The sequence below is a fragment of the Zonotrichia albicollis genome, chromosome 1 (genome assembly GCF_047830755.1).
Source record: "Zonotrichia albicollis isolate bZonAlb1 chromosome 1, bZonAlb1.hap1, whole genome shotgun sequence".
Taxonomy (NCBI): Eukaryota; Metazoa; Chordata; class Aves; order Passeriformes; family Passerellidae; genus Zonotrichia; species Zonotrichia albicollis.
The window spans coordinates 45,459,535-45,483,961 of NC_133819.1; the positions used below are offsets into that span (position 1 = coordinate 45,459,535).

The window sequence follows — 24,427 nt, forward strand, 5'->3', positions numbered from 1 at the left end:
CAGATAATTGAGAGCTGCTTCTTTTCCTCTTTTCTCTTTCACACCTTTAATTTACCACTTACATGTGCTTCTTCATTTGAGAAGCTCTGTGGTAGTTAAACTGGTTTCTTGGACTGAAAGATCTCAAGTACACACAATTTTTTTCCTACCTCACTGGTATGTTATAGCTGATACATTACCATTTGCAGAACAGTGTAGAAACCTGTGCTAATGGAGTTGTTGGAATGCAGTGCAATTTTATTATTCAATCAAAAAGACAATGAAATATTTCAAATTTATGAAATGTTACAAAAATCACTGCTTTTTATGATATATAGCATTATCTATATAGGTGTAAAGGCTGTTGGTACTTGCAAGAGTAGTTTGGCTTCCATACTTCAACCAGAATCCTTTTACTTCTTTTATTGAAAATCTGTAACAAAAGCATTTTGTATTAGTTTTTTTTTCAGAAATGAAACAAGCTAAAGTAAATGAGTCCCTTAATATCAGAGATTGATTTAACAGAGTCCACCAACCAGCAGTGAAAGAGTTGCTAACTGCAGTTATTGCTGGCTAGAGGATAACTTCACTTAGTGACCCTTTTCATACGTACTTTCAACTTCTGTAGATGTTTATTATTAGTAGCTGCATGTATCTTGGGAAATTTTATCTTCTCATATTAATCACTGAAACAAAACACATGGGAGAGTATAGATTTGTTACACCAAATCCTGGCCATGGTGCAGTGAGAATCTACACAGCAATTTTCTTTGTATAAGTAAATCCTAGGAGGTGTGCATCCATGATACATGCTTAAAAATTACGGAGCTATTCATCCATCCTTTTCCCAAAACCCAAGCATGACCTGTCTAAATAAATTATTAACCAGTGATTTAAGAATTAGAAACTCTCTTACAGAGAAGACTAATAATAGACTGTTTTTGTAACTGAGCCGTAGCCTAGTTTTTATCATCAGTTGATTTCAAATGGGCCTGAGCTGACTAGTCCTGTGACAGAGGATGGATTTGTAACAATGCCCTCATGGACAATAAAAAATTGACTGGATTATATTTTTCATTGTGCAAGTCTTTAGTAATGTAAATTTACATTTTAGTGGAAGACTGTGTATTACCAGAAGGGAAGAAGTTAAAATCTTTTCAATACTCCATATTAAGCTTAGGGATATTTCCTTAGAGGTAATACATCTTTTCTGATGTATTTTAATTCTGTGCCATTCTGTTTTTCATCTGAACTCTATTCAATGATTAGTGTATGGATTAAAATATCAGGATTAAGATACTCTAATACCCTTTTTTCTTAATATCTTACATCTGCGCTGAATTCTGTACTTTAGGTTAAAAGTCCCTGTCAATGAATTATACCAAAGTTGCTGTTTTTTTCTATTTAAAAATATATTAATGTCTGTAATTTTATGGCAGTTTACCAGAGAAGGATTAACTTGGTGGCTTTATAAGAGTGATTATGGCTGAATTTCCATGATTATTCAACTCTTTGTTTAAGGGCTCTAGCAGCAAAATGGACAGAGATGATAGCGTATCTCTGTTCTATCTTTTTCCTCTGTGAATGATCTAAGCCACATCTTTCTAAATCTCTGTTTTAGGTTGAAGACTCTATCGTCCCACCACTTGTTTCTTTGGTCCACAGTCAGAATGGTAAGTACAGACATATCAGCTACAGTGTCTATGAATTCCACAGTTTGTTTTAATTATATTTCAGTGTGGTCACATTCTTGGCACTTTTATTTTCAAGAGGAATGGAGACTCTTGAGCTTGCGGTTGCTCTCAGAAACCACATCAGTGCTTTTAAGCCACGAAGTCATGGGTGAGGAGAAAGAGGAGAGCCTCAACTCAAACAACAAGCTTCTGTCTCTCATTAGAGATTTACTGCTGCCTCAGTAAGTATAATATTGCTCCAGTAATGGGGAATAACTTGATACGCCAACCATTTTGACAGTGTATTTGTTTTAGCCATCCTTTCTATGTTTAAATGACTAAGTCAAAAGGGGAATAGCAATTAACTGCTGCCAGAGTTCTTTGCCCAACATCTCCTCCTGGGTTTATTTAGTATTTTTTCATATGCAACACAAACACAACTTCTGTGTGACACTCATTTATGATACTGTGCCTCTGGCTACTTTTGGAGCAAAACAGGATTCCCTCTAGCTTTTGGGCTGTGATTTACATACTTCTCTTTGTTCTTCTAATACAGTCAGAACATTCTAACTACAACTTTTTTGTCTATTTTGGATATTGTACCTTTATTTATGATGTTCTGAAAGCATATGGAATGACTTAGAAACTTTTTTTAAAGGAACAGTACATCATGGATTAATTCTTTGTGGTTCACCCAGAGGTTATTGCCTCTAAATTGCTGTCCTTTCCTGCTGCCCCAAGCAGCAGAAAAACCCTACAGAGTAGATGAAACTACAGCCTGTAGGCAAGATATGGTCTGGAACTTCATTCACAAGGTTTATGGTCAAATGAGGCCCCTCTTTTCATGGCAACTTGCAGGAGAGCATAAAGAGAGCTCACTGTGTTATGCACACATTGACTGTGAGCTGGTAACATCTGTGAGTAGAGGGAAGGAACACAAGACAAGTACAGTAGTGATGAGTCATCAGTCGTATTTTACATTATTCTCATAATGCTGCAGTGTATTTTTCTATGTGGTCCTCAAAAGTTAATAATGGTCAATACTTAGCTGCCCCAAGTGAGAAAATTTTTCTCCACTCCTACACTAAATAAGCGGAAAAAGGCTGTAGGAATGAATGCTGGATTATGTTCAGAAACCCAGTGTCTTTTCCAAATGTGAGACTTTCTTTGCTAATTGAGTAATGTTCTTACAGTTTGAGGACCAATGTTTTATCCATGTAAGGTGCGTAGACTTTTTTTCTGACAGAGAATTGGATGGAAATCTAACAGTTCTGTAGAGAAACTTCAACACCTTTCTTCAAATTTTTTTCCTCTGGGCAATGTAGGGTGTATCAGTACAAATTAAAATGGCAACTGGAAATATTGTTTTTAAAATAGAGTATATTTTATTATTAAAAGCATTATTAAAAGCTGTCATATAATTTTCTTCAGATAGGGGAAGAGAACTGAAGTCAAAGGAGAGAGTTCTGTGCTTGCTCTGAAGCTTGCCCTTTGTAGACACGTCCATCTTACACAATGTTTCTCATTGAACAGGGAGATGTGTGTTTGGAGGGAAGTGTCATGCTAATTACAAACTAGAAGGAAAGCAGCCAATTAACTTTTGTCTTTAAGCTTACTAGCTCAAAGGAGTGGAAGGGCTTTTTGGCCTGAGACTGAATATGATCTTATGTTGGGGACTTCAGCTGTGCCATCTTAGCATGCAGTGTGTGGCAGATGAATGAAAAAGGGTCTTAGGAGCAGCTCAGGATTTGAATCCTGGGTTTAAGTAATTCCTCAATCAGTTTCCCCATCTCATTAATAGAGATGAGAAGGAAGAAGTTCTAAGAGTCAGAGTAACCTACTTGTGAAGATAACGTAACGCTCTATCCCAAGAAATATGGGTTACTTGAAAACTTGAAATCTCTTGAAACTGAGAACATTGGAGGCTGAAGAGCTTTTTGCTGATACCGTTTAGTCTTTCTGTTGCGGGGTAAGGGATGGGAAAGAATCCAACTCAGCTGGGGGACAGTCAAAAAAAGGGAGGTATGTGATGGTCATTTTTCGTCGGCAGTCTGTGGAGGGAAGTAGATATTCCCACCCCTTTTGGATCTCCTGAGAGCTTTTGAAAATGGAAGGGAGTGACATCTGGCTTTAATATGGGATTTTCTTTTCAGGGAAAATTGTAATAATACACATTTGTGTGTACATTTTATTCTTATAAATATACTTCTCAAATTAATTTGTTTAACTGTAAAACTGACCCTTGAAATAGAATGTGGGTCACTATGAATAAAATATAAGTAGATTTCATTTTGAGATAAATGCAGGAGTGCAGTGATAACTACTTTTTTTCTTGTCTTCTGCATCATCAATAAAATGGTAATTTCATTAAATATTTGTGCATTTATAGATTACAAAGTTAGCTTCTTCATAGGGTTTTGATTGAATTGAATGAAACAGTGTCATTAAATTTCAGTTCATTGAAAGATTATTTTCCTGAACGTTTCATAACCAAGATGAAACCTGCAGCTATAGACAGTGAATAGATGGCAAGTGCTTTCTATCCAGACTTTTAAATAAAAAATGGAAACATCAGCTCTATTTCATTTTAATTTCTAACATTCCTAGTTTTCTATCATTAAAATTGAGCCAGAATCAGCAAAGAGAAGTGTGTAAAAAAAGTCATATATTGAAGGTTTGTGTAGCTTGTTCTCAGTAGACTACCAAGCCAGTTCTGCAAGTATGAAATCCAGGATGCTTGACATAATATTCTTTTTTTAAGAGCTTAAGAGAGTGTACATGTCTAAATCTTTAGTTCCTTTTGCCAAGGTTGTTTATAGAAAAGATTGACAAAATAACTCCTTATAATGTAGTACCTGAAGTTCACAAAACCCTTATAAAATACCCCCTACAGCTAGTTGTGGGGGGATGGAATGTAAGAGGATAAAGATAGTGCAGAAGGCAATCTCACCCCTGAGGAGTTTCAGCTGTACTAATTACCAAAGATTAAGAACAAGCCTGCCCTCAATAGGCCACAGCTGTGTCCAATAAGGATGAGGGTAAAATAGTGGGTTAGCTGGTTGAGAATAGAGCTGGAGTTTGTTGGCTGTGCTGTGAGGAGGAAGGAGTCAGTGCTGCGAAGGGCTACCCATGAGAAATCACCAAAACAGTATGGAACTTTTGCAATAAGATAACAACAGCTACTGTTACTAAACTGTTCTGTGTTAAGTGGCAGTGAAATCATTTGATGACTCATTTGTGTAAGAAAGTATCTCAAGCATAGCATATTTTCCCTTTTGAGAAGATTCATGTATTCGTAGCTCCTAATGGGTTTATTAGTCAATGTGTTTATATTAATTGCTAAGACATTGACTCTAGTTATCTGTGTTTTCACATGTGGTATTTGGTTTGATGGATCACTCCACCTTCCCTTAGAAATATCCTTTCCTAGTATTGTTTTGGGAGAGGAGAGCAGAGAGTTTCAAAGAAAAGGAAGTGAAGTGAGACTCTTTTATTGAACCTTAAGAAATTAGGATGCTAAGTGTGCTAAGTAATAACAGTGTCTCTCAAATGTAATACATAGAAAGCTTAAAGCTGTTAAGGTGGACCTTGTTTAGGGAACATATTGATGTGTTTGTATAAACAAGTATATTGCCAAGTGTCTGATTTTTAAGCTAGCATGGCTGATTCATTCATTTGTAACTGCTGTTAGGAATTACAGTTTTGGAGACTTAAATCCACATCTTAGGCAGTAAAAGATGACTCCTGTTATCTGAGTCACCTGATAGTGTCTTTGATTGCCTCAGAAGATTTAGTATGGGCTCTGAAAAAAATAAAATTGCAAGTCCTGTTATGTTTGGTAGGAATATATATTGCTCATATGTAGGGCTTGTGGGATCAGTGTCTATTAATGTATTATAGCATTTTCTGATTTTATTAAGAGACATTTTATTGGTCAGTGAGAAAGGGTTTTCTTTGGGGAGCTGGAATGTGTTCTTTGTAAAAGAGTAAGTTTAATCACTCAAGACCTGAAGCCAACACTGACTTGTAACTGATAGTTTTGCAGGTACTCTAATGTGGTTTGCAACCCTACAGTGGCACATTCATGTGTGTAGTAGCCATGACACATTGCCCATAGGCTGTGTGCTTGTGTAGGAGTGTTAGCCCTTGTGAGCAGCTCCCACAGGCCACATCAAGACTGCATGGCTGGTGTGCTTGTCCGTCCTTGTCATAGGCAAGCAAACCTCTCCCTCTGGATTTCCTTCCTGCATGTGTCAGAGTGCTGAGGTGTAGTGTCTACAGAGAGGGGAAGAGCTAACACACAGTAGGTACATGCTAGCGTGAAGGTGGTGAGAAGTGATCCAGATTCCTCGGTTCAGACAGCACTAGGGGTCTCAAGATGTGAAGTAAAATTTTCAGTGATTTGCATGATTCCCCCTTCCTCTTACCAGAACGCTACAGTTTTTTATTTTGTGGAAGCATTTTGTTGCTCATAACATGGTAACATACCATGTTTTCTTACAATTAATCCTTTTGTTTGTTCTTGATTTATTCTTCATGGGTTTTGTTTGTTTTTTTTGCAAATGAAGAGGTTTACACTTCCTGTTCTATTACTTCCATGTATTTGGAGTAGGACTAGTTGAAGTCAAAGACTGTGTTTTGATATAACTGAGTCTGTCCTTTTCTATGCTTGCATCTTTCTGACCTGCATCATTGTATCCTATTGTCATCCACATACATTTTTGTTTAAATACAGTGAAATCAGCCCTGTGTGTTGGGTGGGCATCACTAGAATGTTAGTAGCAACAGCAAAGTCCATTTTGTTTTTCACCAGCCTGTTTTCCCTTACCAAGATTTCCATGAAGTGATACTTGGAAATGTTTTGAAGAGGTTTTTCTTGGTTTATTTTCTGCCACAGCTCTCAAGAAACATTGGTTTGGAGTACTTTTATATTCTTCTGGTCTGAAACATTGGTTTGGAGTACTTTTATATTCTTCTGGTCTATATGACTATGAGAATGAAAGTATGCTGCAGTGAAAGCAATATTTTTGGAAATTTCAGATACAATATAAACCTCAATGTGAATTTCTCTCAATTTTGAGGAAAATTCTATGTATACAAAATATAGAGCTTAATCATATATAATTTGGTTGATCGTGTTCCTAAGCACTCAATAAATCTTCTACCTGATATTTTGAGGCTCATTTACTACTTGTCTCTTGAAGAATAGATTTTTTTAATGTGAAAAATAATATAGATCAATAAATAGGTCTTGCACCTCTAGACAAGGTGAATATTTTATAAATGTTTTACTATAATTTATAGTTATAAAACATGAATGTTTTCTATATATAACCTGAAAATCTATGTATGTACACATATATACACAGAAGCACGTGTATACATATTTTATAATTATCTCTCTCTCTCTAAAAACATATTCTCTTATTAATGCTGCTTTTAAATTTATTCTGATGCTGGTTTTAAAATACTGTTTCTAAGTGAGTCTTGTTTGTTGCTTTGTACAATTTGAAACAGCCTTGTATTTCCATTGTAGTTATTAAGTTTGGAAATGGGAAATGGTGAGTTTTTAGTATCAATTTTTGATGTGCATCTCTTGACTTCTTTTTTCCCCCCACTCTTTCTACCCCTTTCCTCCCTTGCCTTTCAGGTATGAGCACATTCTGCTGGCTCCAGACCCAATACCAATGTATGCTCTGAAACTGCTGGTGGCCCTGACTGACCGCAGCCCTGCTTCTGCGAGGTGATACAGCTACACATTCTCTGTTGCTCTTGGTTTCTTCTCTTTCAATCTCTCCTTTCCTATTAGGGATCAGCAATAACAGATCTCACTATTGTACTTCTTTGACTAGCACTATGATTTAGAAACATCATTGGAGAATTTTTGTTATAGAACGCATCTTACATCTTTGGTGTCAGTTTATATCACGGTTATTTTAATTTGAATTTAGCCAATGAAACACTAGAGACAATTTTTAACATACAAATTCTTCAGATATTATCTTTAAAAATGTAAAATAATCCCAAAGCAAACCTAAAACCTTATTAAAATCGTTGTTCAGCTAAACATATTTGTGACTAGGACAAAGGTGGTGTGTTTCTAAATGTTTACACTAATCAATTCACTTGAAAACTGGTCAATTCTCCTGCAAATATATCTACCTTTAAAATTCATGAATACAAATTTTAATTTTTGATATAAGTAGACTCAGTATGTTTAGACGTTACTTAATATCTCTTCCTTCTTTTTTCAGAATTTAGACTGTGATGGACAGGAAAAAAAAAGACTGTGTCATACATACAACTTATGTTGTATATGTTGATACTATCAACTGTGTGAGTTGATAGTAATAAGGAGGGATCTCTGTTTTCCTGGATATGCCCAAAAAATGTGGTTATTCTTGTCATTGGCAATTGTCTCTTTGTGATGTCTGATAGTGTTATGGCTCAGAGGTTGATAAGCATTGTACTGTCTTGGTCTGATTGATTGAAATGAGCATAAGGAAAAAAAATCCAAGGAAATGTAATTTGTTTTCCCACTTTTTATTACAAAAGATGAAACATCCTCTTTTAATTATTTATGATGCTACTGGGAATGGTGCTTTACTATACTAGCAGACTACAAATTAACTAGGAAATAGGGAGGCTTGAGATTTTAAATGTTTTGAATTGTATAAAACAGTTTTCATTGTAAAGAAGCTGCTTATGCTACTGTAGGATTTTATGTATTCTAGAAACAAGTAGAATCGCTTTTCATATTTAGATTTAACCCATGGATATTCTAGTACTGTAAGAGTTATGAAGAATACTTGTGTAACCATAATGCTGGTTATATTAGCAGCACATTTCCTCTTCCTACTGAATTTGATTTATTTGAGAAATTGTATGTATTTGCTGTTATGTATGGCACAATCTACCAATGTAGGTAAATCGTGGATGCACACTCATCATCATGGTCATCCGGCATCAAACAGGAATATTTTCTTAATATTATTAAAGTGTAGCTGTGGATAATCAATGAACTATTAATAATTTGAAATACCAGTATGTCCAGCACTCTTCTTTAAGGATTGGCTATCAGATTCCAGATTCTAACCCATCTGTAATTGTTGTGTTTCCCAAATACTTTACAAGTCCTCTTTTACTTTCACTAAATCATGTGTTTGGCTGGGTTTCTAAATTAGCACAGTTTAGGCAATTCCCTTGGTCTGTCTTTTTCCTTATTCTTTGGCTTCCCCATGAATTTTGCAGGAAGCAGCCAATGCTTTGAAAGCATGAGAAAGGTGAATAATATATTCATATTCATACAAATTGCTGGTGAACAAAATGGAAACCAGGTACATGCTATGGTGAACACTATGGCAATTGGTTCTGTTTTGGTTCAATGAGTAATTAATCAGTATTCATGAAGCTGAAAATTACTCAAGGCATATGCTCTCTTTTGCTCCTTTCATTAGACAGATGGAAAGTATCTGCAAAAATTGTGATGGAGAGTAAATAAATAACACTAGACACAAATCCTGTGGGATTTAATTTGTTCTTGGTGGAAAAACTCTACTGCATTTTAGTACTGATGAGAGTGATGTGAGTCACTGCATTGAGTCTCTGTGGCTTCTTCAAGCTTATATTTTACCCCCAATGCTTAGCTTTCAAGGATGGATGATTTCTCCTGCAATTTTAAATGAATGAAAGTAGTAGTAGCAAAAAGATTGAAAAATGCCAAAATGTTAAATTAGTGTTTACTGTGCTGTTGCAATGTGTCTTGAAAGTAGTTAATATTATTATTTTGATGTAAAGAGTGAATTGGGAGGAGGGCAAGGACTAGTGAGTGCTTTTATTTAGTTTGTTCCGTATATAGCTTGTTCTCAGGCATGTTCACCTAACAGATTGTTGCCTTCTTGCTCTCCCTTTAATAGTTCTACCAATTTTCTTGTATCTAATTTCTTCTTACCATCAGCTCAGTATTTACCTGTGTGCTGTATTTACTGAGGCATCTGCATTTGAGCAGTTCTTATTTTAGCACTTGAAAGGAGACAGATAAACTCAATTTTTTTTTTGTTTCCTTTTTTTCATAGCTGATACTGTAAATTAGTTAAATTGTGATATCAGAGGAAAGAGATTTCATCTTCCTCCTACTATTTTTGGGCATTTCTGTTTTCTGTTACAGGTTGTTTGCTATATATGGCATAGACACAGATACTCAATTTATGATTTTGATGTTTTTTAAGCGTATGATAAAATAGTATAGTTACAATACATGTTTTGAATTCCTTTATTAGCATTTTATAAGAATACAAAAAATACTTTGTTCTCTTTGCCATTGCTCTACTGTTGTGGTAATTTTTAATATTCTCTGTTGTAGGAGCTCTTCCACTCCATTGCTTTTCAATTTAGCAGTGAAAAACTCTAGTGATATCCCATTAGTGTGTTGCTGAATTAGATCTCTCACCAATGTAAGTTCTCTCTTGTGTAAGACAGTAGCTGTAAAAAAACCCCAACTTTAATGTGTTTCTGTGGACACTTTTAATTATTTGGACATCTAATCATATGAGCATCCACAGGAAGAAAATCCAGTTTCAGAAAAGGATGAGTCTTTTCTTGTCTGTTTTGACCTGAATGGGTTAGAGTATAATTGAATCAGGTACCCTTTTAGATCACACAACAATTGCTGTCTGATACAACCTCATTTAGAGTTTGCTAAGGAAATAGTAGATGTTGGAAGAGTGAGCTTTGAACCGAATTTGTCTATCAGTTGCCTGTTTTATACTTGGCTCAAAGTAAATAGTCTGGCTTTAAACCTTCTAGTAATATTCTATTGTGGCTCTCCTAAGTACTTGTTGCCTTGTCTTCTTCAAGAATTTTTAGTGGTTTGTAAAAAGAAAAATTGTGAACATTAAAACCAGTGTGAGAATTAATAGCAGAGTTGATACTTAGCTATATTGAGACTGCTGATTTCAAAAGAAATCACTGATATTAAGAATAGTTAAAGTTAAGGTTTAGTTAATGATTAAATTCTAGACTACTCTGAATTTGCATTATTTTTTTTTATCTTTGCATTAATTGTTCTTGATGAATTGTACCTGTGTGTAAAGAGGTTTTGGAGGAATAGAACTTCTCACAGTAGGAGCAAATGTATGCAGCAGACTGAGGTGTGATTTAACCATGACAAGTCTGCATTCAGAAAGAACAGTATCATAGGTAGCTTGTCCTTCTGTGTGCTTGCCAACTTAATGTATAAGCTATATGCATGGATAGGAAGTCAGACATAATCTATAACAGGTTAGGGGTTTTTTTTTGGTTCCTGCTTTGAGTCTTTTATGCTCTTTGCTGTGGTCTGTACCAATCAGATTGCTAGAGTTTTTTCCTAGTAGGGTTTTTTTGTGAATTTCTTAGTTTCTCTTATAACTATGGTATACCTATACCTGTATGATGCTCTTAAATGTTTTGACTGTTTTAATAGAATCTATACTGTGCTACTCCAGGAAACTTTTACTGGATCGTGATTCTTAAGCTGCCTTTTTGCCTTGCAAAGAACCTTACAGAATGTAGGTGTGTGCTCTCTTAGGCAGCTACTTGGTTTACCTTTAGTCAGAAACTCATAGCATTTGGTGACATTAATGTGTCTGAAAGCTAAACCTTCTGAAATATGGAGTCTGAATTTTAGAGGTTGCTAAAATAGACAATTTTGGTTTCAAGGAAGAGAGACAGTAAAGGTAATAGAACAGAAGTGGAGGATGGAATGACAGATACTGCATCAGATGATGATCATGGAAGTGGGACACATTCCAGTATTAAGGGCATTTCCTGAAGGAGAAACACCTAACTAAAAGCTAACAGTAAGGCACCCTTCTTAGATGTATGATGAAGGACAGGGAACCAAATTAAGAAACCTTTCTCGCCTCCTATCCTTAAAAATAAGTCTTCCAGATAAACATTAGGCTGCACTAAAAAAGAGGAAAAGTAATCAGAAACCAAACCAGGAAGGTGCTGAAGAGCAACAACAAAAAAACCTGCTGCTTCTAAACACCACAGATCTAGTGCCTGTGAAGATGATAGATGGATCAACCTCATACGTTGCAGCAAATTGACCTGACTAATCAAAGTAACCATTGTAGTGTCTTTGGAATCATCAAGGAATTGTCCAATTTTCAAACATTGTTAATGCTACTTTTTGTACCTATGCATTATCTCTTAAAGACCGTTAAAGGCACATTTTAGGGTTGCTGTTAAGAAGTCTTTTCATACACTATTATGGTCTACATCAGTGGATCAATTTAGTTATGTTCCACTATACTCTGAAATGGTTTAAAATTTTTGCTCTTGATTTCAAAAAACAAACAGTAAAAAATCCCAAACAAACCCAAAACCAAACTCTTTGGAGTTCAGTGTGTTGCTTTTAATAATTTGTTGATGTTATGCATAGATTGTCTTTGAACCTGATGTAGTTTCTTTGCCGCTATACTAGAGGTCTAGTGCTTTAGTCCTTCCCCTTGATTAATATGGGCTTATGCTAATTGCTTTAAAATACTTTGTTCTTCTCATTAGTCTTTTTAATTTCCTAGTTTATGGTTGAAATGCTAATTTTAAAAAGTAGGTCTATTTCCTTCTATATTACTTGTCTGTTTTTATGTGTTGTTTTACTTTCTATAATGAATATGAATAAAATAAAATGGAGTAGTTCTGATAACAGGTAAGCCTTAGGGCCTAGTCCAGCTGAACTGAGCAGTAGAACTACATGTTAGAGGTGTAGTACATTACTGAGAAAATCACAATCCAGACGGATTGAGAGAGATTGCCAGAGGATTTAACTGTTTTATTAGAACTTTAGGGAATGTTTATGTAGATTTAGAACCTGATTTTGGTTTTGATTATGCTAGTTTCACATCTATGAAAATTGAGTTGTAAAAACCCAGATTTTCCTTTTAGAGAAGTAATGGTAATATAAAACAGCAGAGAATTTTTATGATCTTGCTGTTCCAATTGTTGGGTGTAATGTTTGCATATATGCTGCTTTATCGAAAAACATCAGCCAGAAAGACTTGCCCAGAAACAGACTCTTGAAATGTTTTGTGTCAGCTAATAACAGTGTTGTCAAGTTGCACATCATTGTAATTCATATCAAAGGCAGTGGTCAGAGTTCATTATTGCAAGGGAGTTCTCATAGTCTAGTCATGTACAGACTGTAATACTAATCACCATTTTTAATGTAAAACACAACTCCTCAGTGTTGCATTTTATAAAAGCTCCCCTTTAGTAAAGAAATAAGCTATTAACCTTAAACCTGTAATTTTGTTTCCTCTTTTGTGTTGCTGATCAATTACTGAATGTCTAAGTTGTAAAAATGTGAGAGAAATATTTGATGTTACTGTTAAGTGAATTTTTGAAACGAGTCATGTTGGAAAGTTCAAATTATGTAAAGCGTTAAAAAGGAGCAAATACCATTCATTCTTGGTTTTTTTTTCAATAGTGAATTTTTTGCTTTGTAAATATAAGTACCAAATCAGGAAGAGTCAGCTGGTTGGGTTGCTACAGCTGGAGCTGCAGACTTGAGCGAATTCAGTCCTGCCATGAATCATCTGGTCAGCATGAAAGAAATCTAAACCACTGTCCAGTCCATTCTCTTGTGTTCAATAGTAGGTGCCCGGAGAAAACTACAGGAAGGAGTCAAGTGTGTGGAAATACTTTCTGGAGGCTTTCTCAGCCACCTCTGAGGGTTTTTTTCAGAACCCATGTAGGATGGTGTTGTGTTCTGTAGATGGTAGCTATTGAGGAGTAATCTTCATTTCATTTATGTGGACTAAAAGAGATATTTCACAAGTCACTTTCAGTATATGTTGTTCTATTACATAACCACATGTATATAAAATTTATCATCTTCAGGTATTTTCTTTGTATTTCTTTGTCTGATCTGATCGCTTGCCATTTAATTTGATGCCATCATGTTACAGTTAAGAAGAAGTACAGTACTTCATAAGTTTCTGGAATATTTCTCCTTTAGCTGTCTCCCCCAGCCTTTGCAATGTGTACAGCTATGCCTGCTTTTAAAGAGTCCTTAGTAGGGTTCAAAAATCTATTGTGGATTTGACATTTAAAATTAATATCTTGGTTCTTGCTCTGTGCATGTTCGCCAGTTCTGTTCTGCAGAATAATTTCTACTCATTTGTTCAGCTTAGAATGTGTGTAATATCCAGATTTCCACACCCTCCCATCCAACTTTTCTCTAAAGATTCTCTCTGATAACATATTTTCTATCTTTTTAAGGTATCAAACCTCTAACAAAAAGCCTTTTGTGTTTAGTGTCCTGGAGTAGGTTTTTGTTTTGCAAGAAAGTAATTTAGGATTTCCTAGAGAAACAGATCTTGTGTATTGTTGGACAGCAAAATTGGAGGCAAAGTCTCATTCTGAAAATTATTGCTGTATTAAAAATTCAGATTGTACTGATAGCAAGTCTTTTAAAATCAGATCACCAGTTATTTTGCGCCAGCATTGTTTATTTATATATAGTTTTAAATGTGATGGAAATAGTTAGTGTTGTTATTTAGTATTATGATTTGCATATGTATATCATGATGATTCTGAATGTTTTCCACACTGGGTAGGACCTAATTTAATATAAATTATGTAAGTCTATGAAGAACCAAAATACTTTTGAATCAGAATAACATTCTATGAAATAAATCCCGTAGCTAAACTCCTCTTTCACCAGCTTTAAAACAATTCCTTTGTAAAACTATGTAAGGCAGTCACTCTCTTGCTTGAGCACATATATGCAAAGTTGGGATAAATCAACTTTAAGCTTTGTCTTAATGAAGTGCTTGATGTGACTTTATGCTTTAGCTAAGTTACGTGTATAATTTTCATTCAAGGCTGCAGCTTTTTATTGTTTCAGTCATAAAGGTTGGCAAGTGATCTTTAAGAACGGACCTATTGGCTCTGGCTCCTTCTTAGCTTATCTCAGCAGAAAGTCCAGCTGACTTTGTAGTGCTGTAGCAGTTGGGACCATTTCCACTGTTTGAAAACAATTGTTTCATAACTTACCCTCTACCACAAAAGCAGCTTTCTAGGTTCTGCCTAAACTAGGATTGCTTAGCTATTCTTGGTATTTGATTGTACTTTACTGCTAATGTGTTCACAGTTTAAATGCTGCTTATGTAGCAAAGTGAGCAGCTTTTGCTGGGGCAAGTAGTTCCAATAAGCCCTAAACATAAGTAGGCTTGTGCTGGCAAAACTTGATTTTGTCAGTATGACTGCTGTTACAGTAGCTGCGCTTTTTGGGAGTCTGTGGTGTTTAAATGACTTTCTTTACATTCAGTATTGTTATATCTACATCAGAAAAATTCTGTTTTGCAGGCATGGATTAGGCTTTTAATTTAACTGGTAGACTTGGCTCTGGAAATGAACCTCAAATATAATAAGTTGTCCTATCTGTAATCCCAGCACTCTCTTATGACTTGGCTGTGTCCAAGCTGCCATAACTGTCTATTTAAGGGTTATTAGATGGCTCAGAGGAGATTAGCTTTCATGTTCTCCTGACCTATTAAAGTAATTTGTTTCCATTGCATATGGAAAAAAATTTCCTTCAATTTAATAAGAAGAGAAAATGTCCTTAAATTTAAGCTTCTAAACTTAGAAATAATGAGTTTCTTTCCTTACCTAAACTCTTTTCCCTCTGTTGAGCGTAGCATTTCTGTATGCAAGAAAAAATGAACATATTTGTTTGAACAAGGCTATTACTTATTTTTGTTAAATGTCTACATGTGGGTGCATAAGAGGATACTGTTTTGTTATGTTTTGAACAGTTTAGGAGGTGTGTTTTACTTGTCTCCATATCTACATGCCAACACTGTACAATGCGGCTGATCATCTTATTCCCACCCTTAACTCATATGGATTCTATGTCATAAAATCATTATTGCATTTAGGTGAAGGCAAGGATCAGAGAAATAGAAAAAACAGTACAAAAAATTAAACCATTATTCATATATAAGGCATATATCTGCATTACTTAGAAGTAATTCTGAGTTGTTCATAGATACTGTTCTCTAAGCATGGCTTTCATTCCTTATATTTCCTTTACAAGGCGGGATTCCAGCAAATATGAGCAACCAGGGCTCTTACAGGTGACATTAATCTAAATGAAGCATTTCTTTTATGACCTTTGGATGTCTGTTCTAGCCCCCTCTGATTTTTTCCATTAAATTCATAGAGGAGAATGTGAGATTGCTTTTAGTTGCTTCAATTCACAGTCAAGTATTTTGGCTTATACTATCCATTAAAATAACACCTTCTCCTCTTATCTTATTGTACTTGAATAAAGACTCTTAAATGGAACTAGGTGATTCTAGGTGTATATGAGTTCTTTTTAACAAATAACTTACCAAACAGAATTAAACTGATTATTGTTTTACCAGAAGTCAGTATAGAGTTTTACACAGTAAAGCTTCAAACATAAAATGAAGTACTTGTTTTAGTCAAAAATAACTGCTGTTTATTCAGGTGATCTATGTAATATAACTTGGTGTTTTTAACTAATGTGCTACTGGCAGTTACAACTTTGTAGAGTGTTGCACACTGAGATCCCAGACACGCTCTGTATTTGAGTCCTACATTTATCACATGGGCTTCTTAATGCAGTCTTATCTTTGCTGTGTCACAAAGCCAAACCTACCAATTGTTTATGAAGCACTTCCATGACATTTTGGTGACTCAAGAAGAAAATTTTGAGACACACAATTGGGTGTTCTCTGTGGTGTTTGGTGAATAGGCATTTAGTATAGTTTGTAAGAAAAGGTGACAATAATTCTTCCAATTAGAAAATATAATACAGAAAAAGCAGTAAAATATAATGCAGTTAATCATGTGACTCATATGTCATTGTAGTGTGTGAGACACACATGCTTTACTAAGACAGTATTTTGTGCTCCAGCAGTAGAAAACACTTCATTGATGTAAAATATTTCTGATTTTTGGGAATAATCTTTCTTTAAGCATATATATGCTGGGTTTTGTCTGATTTTGAAATGCAGAAGAATCTAGGTGATTCCTTTTGGGCCACTACTGCTCAGCATTGTCAAGTATTTGACAAATCTCTCATATATAAGTATGTTAAACCCAAGAAGTTAGTTAACATGGCATTCTTAAAAAAAAACCACAGCATATTTATAATTTCATTATCTGTGCTGAGTCTATTAATTCAAACAGTTAATAGTGCACTGTTTCATAGTATGTGCAGTGGTATACTTGCAGCATTTTATTAATTACTGCCATTAAAATATGCTAAATTAATTACTCTTCTACTCACTTGAATTGCATCAGTGAAGCAGACCTAGAAGTAATTTCCAAAGCAGTGTATAACATTGCTGTTTCTGTTTAATATCTGAAATGGAGGTCATTTTTGTTGAGAGCTAGTCAAAGGCTAAGGTTCTGGGTCATGGATCTTGGCAACAGCTATTCTACTGCTCTGTTCCTCTTGTGAGTTTAGTGTGTTAAATAAGAATTCACTTCCTCTGTTATTAAATAAATGTTAAAATATGTTTTTGCAGCCTCATGGAAGAAAACCATCTTTTTCCAGTTCTTTTTCAACTCATCTTGGTAAGAATAATTTTTAATATACATATATAGTCTAATAGATCTAATAGATCCTGTCTCCCAAATCATATCTAACTAGTGACTTTAATTAGCAATGTTGATAAAATAATATGTTTGTAAAATCAAATGAAACAGTCTAACAAAACAAAATAATCTAGAGTAAGCAGACACTTAGGAAGTTCTTGTCACCTATATGAGAAGTTTCTTCAAGAGTACTACTTTTTTCTTTCTTGAATCAAAAAATCCTCTAAAAATAGAATTAATGAGCTTGATTCTTAATTAGAGCAATATATCTCCTAAGGGCGTACAAGAAATGCTGAGGAAGTTTCATTTTATTAAATAACGTCGAATTAAAATTTGATACTGTTGGCGTGGTAGTCTCAAATCCCACTATTTGCTTTTAGAATTTCTTTCAATATAAAGTATCAAGGATATGATTTTGGGATAGTCACATGTGGAACTTCCATCCCTAAATAGAATCTGCCACTCAAATGGTCATGAAAACTGTCCGGTTTGTTTCTCTGGAATGTTGCAAAACAAATATGTTCATGAAGAAGAGATATCTTTAGGCTAGTTTGGAAGCTGGGTACTAAGCTATCCATTAGCCTTCTCATTGTTAAATTCCAGTCTCTTGTTAATTTTTTTCATTTCTAAGTTCATGAAGTTGTGTCAGGTAAGTGTCCTGTCTTGTAAGCATACTCCTGATGAATACTAAATATGCATTATGAGTAAATAGACATAATGTATGTAGTGCAGGCAGATTGCATACTTGCTTTTGTATCATTCTTGAAATTCAGTCTTATTCAGGTTAGATGAGGTTCATAAATGGGATTCTGGATCAACTTTGATATTCCTTTCTTAGGTTTCAATATTTTAATCTTCACTCTTCCTTTGCAGTGATTTATTTTACTATCATTTTGAATCTCTTTAACACTGCATACCTAGATAAGCCATTTTTTATTAAAGTAACCTTGTTAGTGATGATAGATTTTTTCCAGCAACATACAGAACACAGGCTTTATGTTATTTTTTGTACATACGTCTACAAATCTCTTTTTGTGATAAATATTGAGAATAAAGCCATGCATTTTACTGTAGTTCATAGATAGTTTTGACACAGGATGAGTACTAATTTTAGGTATTAATAAAAGAAGACCTCAGTAAAGTGTGCAAGTCAAGTGTTTCATATTAATATCCTTAAATATTTAGTTAATGTTTGAAATGTCTTCAGGTGCTAGAGTCTTGAAATTTATATATATATATGCTAGTTTATAGCTATGAGTATTTGAACATGGTTATGATCACTCAAAATATTCCCAGGTATTGAAAGTTTTTGTATAATGTATCTGTAGTCATGGAATTTAAAATGTGTTTAATGTCATACCATGTAAGTAGGACAAGCTGTAGTCTGTCATAAATGCTCCCTCCTTACCTCCCCACATACGGTTTGACCTCAGGAGTTCTAGAAATAGTTCCATGGTTTTTTAGGGAGTAAAAAGGTTTAGCTCTAAATCATCTACATGACTAGTGGTCTCTCAAGGTTTCGCAGCTCTCTTGAAACCCTATGGCTGTCTTTGAGCCAATGGTTGGAGTTGGGAAAAAGTTGTGTAGCTTTCAGGGAGAAAAGAAAATTCCCCTTTCAACATGCTTTGTTCAGAGAGGACACCTGTAATTAATTGCTTCCATTGCCGTATACATCATTTGAGCTTTAACAGTGCACTGGCTGAGAGCTGTCGTCTTGTTTGGGTCAAGGGATGTAACACCAGAAACAGTAAAGGAAGGTGGGAAGCCCTTCCTCTGCTTTCCCTACAGAAAACTGAATTCAGCAAGGAGTGGTAGGCAGTTGGGAAAACTCAGGAGCCAGGACTAAATCAGACTGGAAGGATTAATCATTTAGCTGTTTTTCTTTTGAATAGAATAGATTGAACAGGACAAATTAACAAACTTCTTCATTACAGGTTTCTGAAATAATTTTCAGTCATGTGGGTGAAGGGAATTGCATGTAATTTGATTCCCATTATTCTCTATAAACTAGTCTTTGTCTAGGTTTATACTTTTATGGATTTCAAGGATTAACACATATAATTGAGATCTGTTATTATGCCTAGTCCTTTACCAGACCCTAAACTATTGAATTATGCTTCAGAGTCAATACTCCATTTTATTCTGACAGTAATTTAATGTAGAGCTATTACTATCTAGTCTATGGTTTATTACTACTACTTAATAATTTCTATGCCAAGACTTAATATCCAATGTGTGTTTTCTATGTATTATTAAATATAGTTCATGTTATTTTATACAATACAACTGGCAGTACATTGACTCTGTTAGACTCTGAAGGGAAGTACTGTGGGCTTAAAATTGAAAAGCAGTTCCACTAGCAGTCTTTGTTTCTAGGCTGTGCTGCAATCCAAGTGGGATTGAATGTACTAGCTTTAATCTAGCTAGCACAGTAGCAAGGACATGATGGCTTGCAGATACTGAGCAGTTCAAAAGAAATAAGTTTTAATATGACTGCTTTTCACTGCTCGTCAGTGTAAAGTTATATTACCTCTTACACTGCACACTACCCAATGTTGTGGTCTAAGCAGTAACAGAGATTTGGCAAGGATTTTTTTTCCTCTGTCATCTCTCTGGACCATTTAGATCTCTGAATTCAGTCAAAGCATATGAAAAGTACCCTTTCATGTCACTTATGACTACAATTTTGTAAATGTTATAATTGCCAAGCAAAAGAACTGGATTAGTTAAAAAGAATCTGTTACTGTCTACCTAAAAAGTTGTTCCAAGAAAATAGCCATAATTTATCTTCACCTGAACTAGGGTTTAGTCAGTGAGTTAATTAGTAAGAAGCTTTAAATAGAGTTTCCAGTTCCCCTGGAAACCCTCTGCACTCGTTCATCTCTCAACACTCAGTTGCACTTAGGAAGTCTACATTAATGATGTGATTTTGAGTGTGTGAAAAACCTGAATACAGTTATTCTTTACAGAACTTCAGGGTGAATGTTGTGGTTTACCTCAATGCAAATTAATTTCATAGCGCCATGATCCCCGATCCTGGTGCTAGAGGTTCTGTAGATTATAAGTAGTCCTACAAAGCAATATGAAGGTGTGACTGCAATATGAGTAGACATCAATCTTGCAATAATGTCTAATGTGGTCAGTGAAAATGTAGTGATATGTATCTGTGGAAAAATGGAGACCTATTGACAATTTACAAGTGTTTTCAGGACAGTAAAGGACGGAAAATCAGAAGGAAAGCTGACATCATAATGTGAAAAAATTAAAAGGTGCAAACTCCCCTTGGTAGCAAGATGAAATATGGTGAGCTAAATTCCATGGTTATGTAAATAATGCCAAAACTTGGGTTGATATAAGGTATAAATATGAAATGCTGCTGTTGATTAAGAAGGGGTTGTAGCAGGAAAAGTTACTGTAGGATATATTTAATGTTGTAATTTCTTGCTGCCTTTTATTGCTACATCCTCAGTATTTATTTCTAATATATTTTGCCATGTCAAACCTATGCCATCTGTCTTCAATATTAGTTTATAATTTATGAAGTATTGATTTTGATTATTATGTTATAATGCTGGAATGAGGTTGATAAAGGATTTGGAAGTGCTTACAAAAAGTGCCATTTTTGTAAATTATGGCTATTTGTATTTTAGATTGCTACCAAGATTTTGCTGAGTAGCAAGCAATGAAGTTGACATAAATGTTAATTTCTGTTTTATGTTACTTTCAAAAGGCTAACATCATAAATATTACCTGATCTTCATTTAGGTTTGTCTGAATGTAAGCTGTTGCATAGAAAAAAAAATTGTGTAGTTGGTGAAATTGTATTTTTCTGCTGCTAAGTTTTAAAGCTAAAGTTAATGATGCTTGTGATTAGGAGCTCAGTGCTACTCTGTTTTTAAAGCCCAGTAGTCAATTCTGTGCTTATCCTATTAAAATTTCTGGTGTAGCTTTTAGTCACACCAGCATATTATCACAACCATCAGTTCTTGCTAGTAGATAGTGTGTTCATGTCTAAGTTGCACAGGCCATTCAAACACAGTTGTTTTATTTATATTGTTACTCTATTCTTAACACAACCAAGTCGACCTCTCCTGTTTGCATTAGTGAAATAATTAAAATTAACTTCAATATTCCATATTTTACATTATTTTCCTTCAAATACAGTGGAAAGCTCTTTGTATGAAAATACCAAATAGATTTCTCTTTGCAGTCCTGTTCATATATTTTTATTTTTCCTAGTTGTGTATAGGTTTGAAAGTTTTATGCTGTCACTGTGTATCTTGGATTGCTGTGTTGGACATCTTAAATTAGAGGATCATATACTAATCATGTTTTTGATAGACTGCAGGCAACCTATGCTTGGGCACTCAAAAGATGCTTCAAAATCATGTTATGGTGGCAGTCATTAGTCCTTTTAGAAGGTGTGCTTTGCTTATTTTGTGGTAATTGCAGATGAAAATGGAGTTTAATGTTATCACTAAGGGAGAAAATATGAGCTAAACATAATTAAAAGAAAAATTGTAGTAGTTACATAAGAAATAGATAAATGTGCACTTTAAAAGAAGAAACAAGCCATGGCAGCTTTCTTGTATGGCAACTTCTTTCCAAGGAAGTTAACAATTTTGTGGAAATTTCGTCTGAGTAGAGGACACATAGCCATGTAAAACTAGATTCCTTTGGTAGAGTTAGATTGCCTTTTTCTTTTTTAAATTTAAAATAATTCTAACCAAAGTACTTCAAGTAAAAAAACAAGTGTGAAAAAGAAGTTGTATAGCATCCAAGTGGAACCTATGGTTGGATTCTATATTTCATTTTGAATTTTAATAGGACAAAAAAGCCACAGGAAATTATTATGGTCAGAGATGCCACTCCTTGTGATTCAGTTAAAGTAACAAAGCCATCCAATTAAAACATTTTAAAAATAATACTTGTTTTACGGCCAGTCTTACCTGGGAAAATACTATAAAAATTGAGAAAAAGAACGCTGGAGAGGAAAAATAAGAGCCTTATCATTCCTCTTTTGCTTGGTTTCTATTTTCTGGTGAGAGATTACAGCCATGTATCATGTGAGGGAAGAGGTAGAGGTATTTTGCTGTCTAGCAGCCACATGGATGATAAGTATAGAAGAACATGGATCAGATGTAATTGCAGCATTTGAAGCATTAGTTTACTTGTGTCTGTTAAGGAAAGCACCTCCTACTCCAGTGGGGTGCACATCTTGTTGTTTGTCTGAAGGAATGGGAAGAATGTTTCTAACTCTTGCAAGTACTCATAAGCCATCCAGGATGAGTACTTGAAACAAAAGATTAGGATACTCTTTCTCTTATATTCTGTCAAAAGTATAAGTTTATGCTGTGGAACTAATCTGCTGGAGAAAATTAGGGTAGTAAATTTGGCAAATAATAAAAGCTCTAGCATTTAGTGTGAATGGGCCTTGGTCTTCTATGCTGTAAATGAGCTTTGACCTAAAGTCAGCTCAGTGCTTGCATGAGAAGATTGATGCTGATTAATTGCTCTGGACATCTCACTGTAGGCATACTCAATTCTTAGTTTATAGTCAGCTCTCTAGTAGAAAAATCAACACAAAGGTATCTGGGCATGCTTAGTCTACATGTGTTTTAAAGAACAGGAAATACTATTTATTTAAATGCCTTTGTGTGGGGTATTCTTATTCCTCTCTGTATTTTTCATGCAGTTACAAAGGTGTTCAATGCAATGGCTTTTTTTGGTGTATTTCACCAGTTCATCACTATTGTTAGGGAAAACCTGCATTTAGAAGGTAACTGAAATTAGATTCTAGGAGTGATTTTTATGGCTTCTACAGGATGGATATTAGTTAGAAATCTTAAATGTATCCATAGTGTATATCTGTATTTTTGTCTTTTCTGAAGTACACACATTTAATAGTCAAATTGCATACTCTGGCAGTGCATTTAAAACTGCTGCGATAGATTAAGAGTGTAATCTATGAAGATTTCTGAAAGTGAAAGTGCCAAAACCCTATTTTAATGGGTAGTTTATAAAGCAAAATAATTGCTAGTTTTTGAAAGGCATTTAATATTCAAAGATGGGTTTAGGAGAAACTAGTGAAATAGTGTTGAACTATCTTAGAATTTATGTATTGGGAATATTATTGGGAATATATTGAGAAAAAATTAAAATATATCATTTAAAGATGATAAAGGTATTGCAAGTGTAAAATTTACTACAAGAAGAACACTTCACCAGTGAGAATGTTTTAAATCATTTCCAAACTGACAAATTTCTTACCAATGCATTGAAGTCTTGTGTCAACATTCAGTAAGGTATTTATTCTCTTTTAATGTAAAATCAAAGTAATAGGAGTGCTTCTATACACCAACGAGGACACTGTAAAAGGGACTGTAAAAGTACAGTATGTTAAGTTCCAATTTTCTAGGAATAAAATATGGCTCCTTTGATAGGAATGTTAAGATTTTTTCATTACTCTAAGTTGCTTAAGCACTTCCAGTTTTAGGATGAGATTCCTGAGACTACTTTTATCTTTTAAATTGCTGACTTGAAAATAGTGTATACTTAAAAGGGTTAAGCCTGCACATCTGAATTTGTACTCCTGGAAATAAACATTTCTAAGTGGACATCTCCTGAGAATTTTTTAGCAGGAAGAGGAATCCTGCTGATAGGAAGTTTTATTTTCAGAAACAGATTTTTTCTTTTGTTTTAGTGATCTTTAAGTCAGGAGTTTCTGAGGAAGTGTTTATAATCTTAATATTTGATTAGTGCTGAATTGGGTTGTTAATCTGTTATGATCAACTGATCTCTCAAATTATTAACACTGTACATGGAATTAATTCTTAATAGTTATTAATGTGTAACTATTGTGTTCTTAACAGATGACAAGATTATTAGAAGTCAAAATGCTTGGTATAAACACAATTTCTGATTGTGATTAATAACAAGAATACATGACATTTGGTTTCTTTCCCTAGATGTTGTCATGTGATGTGTGGTGGTTTTGCATATAGATAGGGCAATAGCAGAACTGTAGATTGATCCTTACTAGTGCTTTCCAACTGCAGACATAGTGTCCAACTCCTGCTACATTCACAACTACCTTAGTCATCATATAACTAAGAGTTTTGTTTGGATGCTCTTGTACTGTGTCAGGTGTTGTGCTGCAACGA

General features: G+C 34.6%; 1 protein-coding gene across 4 annotated transcripts in view; it reads left to right on the forward strand.

The window, feature by feature from the left end:
* Positions 1-24,427, forward strand: part of ULK4 (unc-51 like kinase 4) — a 224,273-nt gene that overhangs the window by 89,500 nt on the left and 110,346 nt on the right. For 3 of the 4 annotated variants that reach the window (XM_005485838.4, XM_026792680.2, XM_074540021.1), the window contains exons 28-31: positions 1,601-1,652; positions 1,750-1,894; positions 7,303-7,395; positions 17,195-17,243. In XM_005485838.4, the coding sequence (XP_005485895.2) occupies positions 1,601-1,652; positions 1,750-1,894; positions 7,303-7,395; positions 17,195-17,243 (339 nt within the window). The remainder of the gene's footprint in view (positions 1-1,600; positions 1,653-1,749; positions 1,895-7,302; positions 7,396-17,194; positions 17,244-24,427) is intronic. The other variant, XR_003380026.2, reaches the window with a different exon arrangement.